This window comes from Opisthorchis viverrini (genome assembly GCF_000715545.1).
Source record: "Opisthorchis viverrini unplaced genomic scaffold opera_v5_156, whole genome shotgun sequence".
Lineage (NCBI taxonomy): Eukaryota > Metazoa > Platyhelminthes > Trematoda > Opisthorchiida > Opisthorchiidae > Opisthorchis > Opisthorchis viverrini.
Window position 1 is genome coordinate 294,995 of NW_008751814.1, and position 8,085 is coordinate 303,079.

The window sequence follows — 8,085 nt, forward strand, 5'->3', positions numbered from 1 at the left end:
ACACTGGGGGCAGTATAGACAGAAATAACTGATGGATTTACACGACTAATGCCAACACTGCTGATTAAGATGTCTTGGACTTTCATATGGGGATAAACCTAAGCGAGTAAAACTGTTTGATATCAACTTCATGCGTTGGTTGTCGGAGAAGACTCATACAGAAGCAGTAGTTACTGTGGCAAGACATAATTCCTCGGCAGTTGTGAGAGGTGCAGCTGTGCAGCTGTTCCCTTGGTCGAGTGTTGGGAAACTGACCAGACGCTTGAAAGAAAACCATTAAACTAACCTCCCCGCAGAACAGCTGAATAGAGAATTGATGACGGTGTCATGTCTGCACCAGGTTACTTAGTATGCTTGCTTTTGCCTAAATAAACTAAGGTTTCGTTTCTGAAATTGAGGTGGGAGTATAATAGCTGAGGCTGGTTCGGGTGTAGAATGTCAGAAAGACCCAGCAAATGGAGCCGTATAGTGGATTTTAATGCCAGTAACGCCATGCAGCGTAAGCATGTGCTGGGACACAGCGGAAGTAAAATTTATGGACGGACAAATGTATACCACTCGGGTTGAGTCCCGTTGAGCTGATGATCGAATACAGAGCTAACAACGAAGCCCTACGGGCATTAGGTGGCCCTCTAATCCTTTTGAGCGGAAAATGCCCACACTCTCGAAGTGTTTTTATCACTGAGCTTTTGTTACCTATCTAAAACAAATTCAAAATATTCAAAACATGCGGGCAATGTACAAAACGGGATTGGTAAAAAAACCGAACGGATAGACGATGACGTTAATGCTAGTGATCAGAACAATTGCAGACAAAGTCTGCTTAAAAATTTAGTTCACACAAGCTGGTCTGTAAACTTAGATTAATAGGACACTGGTGGACGAGAAAACCCTCGGATTTACCTATCTAAAACAAATTCAAAATATTCAAAACATGCGGGCAATGTACAAAACGGCATTGGTAAAAAAACCGAACGGATAGACGATGACGTTAATGCTAGTGATCAGAACAATTGCACAGACAAAGTTGCTTAAAATTTAGTTCACACAAGCTGGTCTGTAAACTTAGATTAATAGGACACTGGTGGACGAGAAAACCCTCGGATTACAGTTTCATAATACAGCTTGTTAATACATCTGGTGACCGATTTACAGTGAGCACGTGGAAACAGATGAAGTGTCGTTACCGTGGGACCTTCGAACCTGGCGGAAGGACGTAATATGGCGTGTTCTGCCGTGCTTTCTGAGAGGCGTCAGTGTCTCCGCGCCTACATGAATACTAGCAAATCACGCGTTAAGTGGGGAACTCTGAAGAAATGTGACCGCACTTTTGAAAAATTATTCATTGAGTCAACTGAATGGGGCGCAGTTGTGTTGCGCTGAAGACTGGTCTTGAAAAAAGAGCTGAACTTGCGTCCAATTCTTTGTGAACTGACCTCCTCTGTCTGAGTTGTGGGAACTGTAGTTGCACATCCATTTCTCTTCTTCCAGCATTCTGTTGAGGAGAATTAGTGCTGCATAGTTAAAGAAATGATCAGGGTAGCCGTCAGCGACCAGCATCTCCATGAAGAACTTACCTTCCTAGTTCATCCTGTCTTTACCTGTTAGACTGGTCTTTGTCTAGCCCGTGTTTGTATGCTGTCGATACAAACCTGCAAAAATGATGGCGTTTACCCGCCTTATATCATCCTGCAAATGGCAAATTTTGGACTGAGCATTGGCTCGCCCAGTCAAAATTCCACAATCGACAGACTGGTTTTAACACCTCTTCATCTTCACCATTTTTTTCAGCTAAAAATCAACGTACATGTGCAGTGGTCATATCTTCCACAGTTGCGTTTGTCGATAATCTGATGCAATCGGGGTAGTAGCTACGCGATGGAGGAGGTAGCAGATAGAACTGAGATGTAAATTCCTGGGTGACAGTAGATTTTTTGTTGGAGAGACCGGGCGGCAACAGCCTAAATGCATGCGCGCGATTGAGTGTGCCAGTGTGTTTTTTTGTCGATGTTTCTAACTATTCATTTATCATAACTTAACATCCCTTTTCAGGGAGTGGCGATGACCGGCGCAGATGAATTTGTTAGTAATTACTTTCATTATTCGCTGCCTTGTTTGACCTTCCCTGCTTCCTTTTGCCATCTGCATGGTTGTGCCAAAAGAACTGATTGAAACAGCTGGTGGACTAGAATAGAAGCAAAGGAGACACACTCACTTATGTCAGGAACACCACCGAAATGACCGCAAGGCTGTCACGACAACACAACAAAACGGTGGCTTAAAAACCCGCGAAAAATTTGCTAAAGACAATATCGAACCCAGAAGGAAATTTAGATCCAATGGTGAAGAATAACGTAATATAAAGGATCATAGGCAACTAATGATTAGACTCATGATTGCAGACGCTCAAATCTGTATTAAAAAATACGAGAGAATAGCTAACGAGCATAGAGCAGCTTGCGGGAGGACACTAGGACCAGAAGTCATAAAGCAACTCAGCACGAACATACAACGAACAGATACATCCACCACTAGAAACCAGAGATGCAACTGGAGAGCAAACTCTCTAGGCAGATTGGGACGTGAGCACAAAAAAGGGAAGGATAAGAGATTTGTCCAAACGGCGATTCAGAAGCGAAAGAAAACGTTACAATCAAAAGACCCAAATTCCAATTCAAAGAGGCGGAAAACCCAGAATAATTAAGAGGAATTTCAGCAACATTGTGGTTAGTGTTAGGTCTAGGAAATACGAATTCTTCATACATAATGCTTGGTTAACTATGGGCATACATGATGCGGACTTCATCTGCTGTGGTACTTGTGCAGGTAATTGTCGTATGCAAAACCCCAAAAAAGGAAACAACTGACTTTTCAAATATAAATCCAAACTTCTGGTGTTGAATGATTTTCTGTTTGGCCATATAGCCCATGAATGTCTGCTCGAAGTATAAGTTGGAACCTCCGGGTCCTAGTCCAATGAAGCCGTCCACGGCATGAGTAAGGACTTCAGAATTAATAACAGTGGAAACCACACCGAACTGTACCTGTTTCAGTTGTAGTTTACCTATCTGTTATTTATTTGTAAATGGCGGTGAATGTGTTTGACCCACCTTCATATTGTCCACATAGATGGTCCCAGATATTCTACATGGGCCATATGCCTCTTCGAAAAAAGACATTATGGACCTTCCTGTAAGCGATCCTTTTGGATTGAATGTACTACGATAGTTCCGGGATGGAATATCAGAATCCACTGACGTGACCCATGTGGTAGATGTCCCTGTGTGAAGCAGCACCCTAAAAATTTGTTCTGGTGATCCGATGGCCAATACACCATGTATGGTGGCTAAACGAATTGGAACAGACAAGCACAAGAACTTACTGCCTGAAAGCAGAATTGGAATCACATGTGTTTCCCTCCGAAAATGGCTGGTAACATTTTCTCTAAATCGTTCACCTGAAAACCTTCAGTTATATTTTATTTCGTCAAAACGTTTCGAAAATACCTAAATGTTCCAACAAAACGCACATGCAGCGTGGCGTAAAGCAGAAAAACCAAAGGATGCATCTCCGGAATCTGGCGAATTCCCTCGGTGCCACTGTATGGAGCCCTTAGACAAACGGCCTTCCCGTCAAACTTGTTGGTCTAAATCTTAATGATGATTGGTAGTTTGAGATAACCTGTGTAGGCGCCGAACGGATGTGTGAAGTCGAATGAATCTGGAATATACTAACATAAGGTTGACGGAAACTCGGAGACTGCGTCTACCTGATGAGCCCCAAGAAAGAAGAAACCGGTCGTAGGCTATCGAAGAATTTTCAGCAACCTTATGAGTAGTGCATTACGAATATACCAGCCTCTTTAATGCGTTAAAAAATCAGCATTAATCAAGACTCCAAAGATCTCAGCTGAAGGCAACACAGTAGTTTTGTATGCCATGTCAACCAAGTAAAAAGAAGTTCGTCATACTGAATTTTGCTGCATGTGGACCTCTTCTCATGGGCGATAAATCTGGCCGCATGGATCACTGACAGGCGCGGTCGTAAACTTTTCGCTTACTTCTATTTTACTGGGCAGAAATCACTGTAACGACCGTATTTGGGCGATATCGACTATGTACGGCGTTACCTGTCCGGGAAGTCCTGCTATGTTTCCTTTTCTTGGTATAACAATAGCACCAATCGGGCGTGGCTAAATCATGCATACGCTTGTTTGTTCGAGCATAAAACGTATACTGAATCCATGTATATTTGTAATGTACTACTCATAAAGTTGCTGAAAATCCGTCGACAGCCCACGACCGGTTTCGCCCTTCTTGNAGTAGCACATGACAAATATACGTGTATCGCGATATTTCGAATATCGTGGAGACTGAAACATGAGGCGCCCTGGTTCAGCACATTCAGTTGCCTGAGAACATCATAAACGAGAGATTCAGCTGGGCTAAAGGTGAGTCTCTCGAAAGAACCAAATTAGTTTGCAGATGAGTGTATAGACTGAATCCAGTTTATTCAGGTGGTTAGGGTTACCACACTCGTCCCGCAGGCCAGATCAGTGGAATGAAAAACCCATTTACAACTGAGTTTATGAAATGCTGGACAAGAAATCAATATTAAAACTTGAATAACTGGTTTTTCAAAATGAGCTGGAACGGAACGATCTAAGCGCTAGCACCAGCAACTTGCAACTAGTCAAAACAAAGCAACCTAGTGTTGATCGTGATGCGATGGTTGATCTCTCAGATAACTCCAGCGAAGAGATGGTATTTCAATGGCTAAATCTCCCCGTAAAGTGAAATCAGCCTACACTGAAGAGCTGAGAAGCACTGCACAATAGTTTCATCTATACTGGAAGTCATCAGCAGTGTGAGCCCTAAGGCTGCTGGTTCAAATCCTCCTGGAAATTCTTGGCATACGCAGGATCCCTAATGAGGGTAAAACAGCTTTATAATGCTTCCCAACTTTTCGGCATAGAGTGACTTCACTTCGAAGTTTCAAACCTTATACTATCAAAGAACGCAATATCCCTCGACCAAAGACTTTCAGAGGCTGTGACTAAAAGTAACACCAATAAACCTCAAAAATGGATTGCGGATTGCGTCACGGAACGAATTAGGGTGGGAAATAGGGACTACCCGCAGTTTCAAATGAAACCTGGAACATTTTCCTAACAGATGGCTTTCTTTCCATTGTCCATTTTGAAGTTGCGTTGCTGTGTCAATCAAGATCCATGAGGAAACCGAATAAACAAACGAAATTGTAACATTGCATCTTTTATTCAGAGCTAACAGAAAAAACATATCACAAAATGTTAGCCATTTTTGCTCCATTTACTAGCAGCTGTAAAACATGAAAGTAGTGATACTTTAATTAGAATCCCTGAGAGGTGATACTTAGGATATCCATTGCCTTGCTTCGACTGTACCCGTGCACAGAGCGTAGGCTAGTTTGATTTGATCAACATGGTCTCGCTTATCGTTAAAACCTTGAGGTTCGATTTGCGCACTGAGTTCCGGGGGAGCTGACCGAGTCAGTCCAATGGTCGATATCTAACAAACATCTGGTTACTGTGGCTTGAAACCTGACCTGGCGATCATCCTGAAAACATATAGCTTACATACTTTGGAGTTTGTTCTGAAACACTTTCCGCTAGAAATCCTTCTACCCTGTCGAAGCCAGCACATCCACAGCTGCAGAAGAGCCTGTACACTACCTGAAAGACAGATAGGCTAAACACACTAGGTGCACCCTGAAGCAGGCAAACAATCTGATGGTAAGTATGGTACTTAGATAGGTCAAACACATTTGAACACGTTTTAAAGCAGACGTGTCGGTGTTAACGTGGTTGCCGTTCGAATAACGGAACATCATAAACGAGTGATTCAGATTACTTCTAGGTGAGTCTACCGTCAAGAACAACTTGGAGAGCAAATGAGTATAATTTGCTAATTTCTTGCAATTTGAGTTCAGGTAGAACTCAAGGTTGACGAAAACTTGGGGACTGTGCCTACCTGATGAGCCTTAAGAAGGGCGAAACCGAAGGATTTCCAACAACCTTATGAGTAATGTGCTACCTCTATACATGTATCGCGATATCTCAAATATCGTAGCAACTGAAACATGAGGCGGCCTGGTGCAGCGCGTTCAAGTGCTTAAAATAGACATAAACGAGAGATGCAGCTGAGTTTCAGGTGTGTCTTACGTCAGAACCAAGTTAGTATGCAAATGGGGGTATTTCGCTAAAGGGGCAGTTATTTATCCTCTCGGTTGGGTGAATGAAGAAGGTTTGTGTGTGCTCCTGCACTACTGGGAATTCCAATGAGGCACTCTAGTAACCGTTATTTTGTGTTCTCCAATGTTTTATCCTGTCACCTGAGTTGACTGAAGTCGAATAATCACCTTGTTCCCTGTAATACTGCATTTGCCTGCTTGAGCTCGTGAGCTAATGGAATGTGACTAGAGAATGGTAAATGTCGACGATCCCACGTGTTCGTATGGTAGACAGAACGTTTCAGGGGGCCGATGGTACGTTTGCAAGTTTATTCGGAAATGTTGATCTGCCACTCGACTCACAACCAGATATAACATGGAGGTTAATGTGGGTGGAACTGTGTCTGATAGGACTGGGAATACTCCATACCGGTGTGACGGTGGATACTACTGATGAGGCAGCGAGTGGTGTTTTTTCGTAAATCCACGTAGCGTCTCTCGAAAAATGATATCTATCACGGAATTTGTGAAGTCGCTTTGTGGCATTTGCTTCCATTGTAATAAGTCAATGAATATTCAGGAAATTTCAGTGAGACGCGTTCAAGGAGAAAATGGATATTCGGTTTTTGTAAACAAGATGTATATGAGAATTTCGCTTCCCTGTTCAATTGTCTGAAACTGTTCAGTTGGTATTTTCTAATTAATAACTCCGCACCGAAGGCATTCTTCTTTTCACCAGTAATTACAAATGTGGAGGTATCATAGGCCTATCGGTGCCTTACTTCCGTGCCACCAGAATGAAGCACGAGGAATGGGATAGTGCAAGGTTGCCCAAGTCTAGACACGGTAAGTCGAGGCGTGGGATTCAAGACCGAACCACCGACTTCCCTGTCATGAAATTTGAGCTCTTAACATTCACTCATCTCGCATGTGAGTCATCTCGCAACGCCAAACTCGGACTAGCTGATTAGCAGTTACTGAGCCGGTGAACGATTGTGCATTTCTGACCGACGCTCGTATAAGTTCCTGTGCAAAAAGTCAGCATCAAAATCATCTTCAGACCATTGCCGGTATTCCGCTGCAACAAAACCTGGATACCCTCCCTTGACCAAGTCAGCAGGAGGATTAACCAGAATCGTGTTTTTTTGCTTTATCTTAAGATTATACTTAAATCCCAATAAACAATGGGATTAGATGGAAATTAATTAACGTGCACATGTTTTTGGGCAGGATTTTGCATTACAAAAAACTCTCCAAGTGCGGTTTTGGTAGAATAGCCGGCCTGAAGTTTAAATTATGACATCCCTTTCAGACTCTCCTTTGTATGCTGATGAAGGTTGATTTCTGTATAAACGGGAAGCTTCTACACACTAACTGAACAAGGCCCTTGACACAAACCCGATAAATCTCGTCTTAGACACCGGGATCATTACATGAGCATTTTAGTTTGATGAACTTGCTTGTCTTTGTGTTCAGGATGCAATAGATGCACACACACGGAAAAGTAGAATTGAATCACCATCCCTGTAAGGGGATCGTTCGAAGAACAGCCTCATCAGACAAACACGTCCGACTGCATGGAGCCTCTTATTTTTCATGAAGACTTCAAAGATAACATTTCACTGGAGATAAAACGAAGACACTGTTAGGTTTGCATATTGATTGAGAAGAGGTCCACGTGCAGCAAAATTCAGTATGACGAACTTCTTTTTACTTGGTTGACATGGCATACAAAACTACTGTGTTGCCTTCAGCTGAGATGAGATGAGTCTTGATTAATGCTGATTTTTTAACGCATTAAAGAGGCTGGTATATTCGTAATGCACTACTCATAAGGTTGCTGAAAATTCTTCGATAGCCTACGACCGGTTTCTT

At 42.7% G+C, this 8,085-nt stretch overlaps 1 protein-coding gene across 1 annotated transcript in view; it reads right to left on the reverse strand.

The window, feature by feature from the left end:
• Positions 1-8,085, reverse strand: part of T265_07087 (hypothetical protein) — a gene marked incomplete at both ends in the record, with an annotated part of 39,696 nt that overhangs the window by 1,698 nt on the left and 29,913 nt on the right. The window contains one exon of the mRNA XM_009172525.1: positions 3,111-3,385. Within this exon, the coding sequence (XP_009170789.1) occupies positions 3,111-3,385 (275 nt within the window). The remainder of the gene's footprint in view (positions 1-3,110; positions 3,386-8,085) is intronic.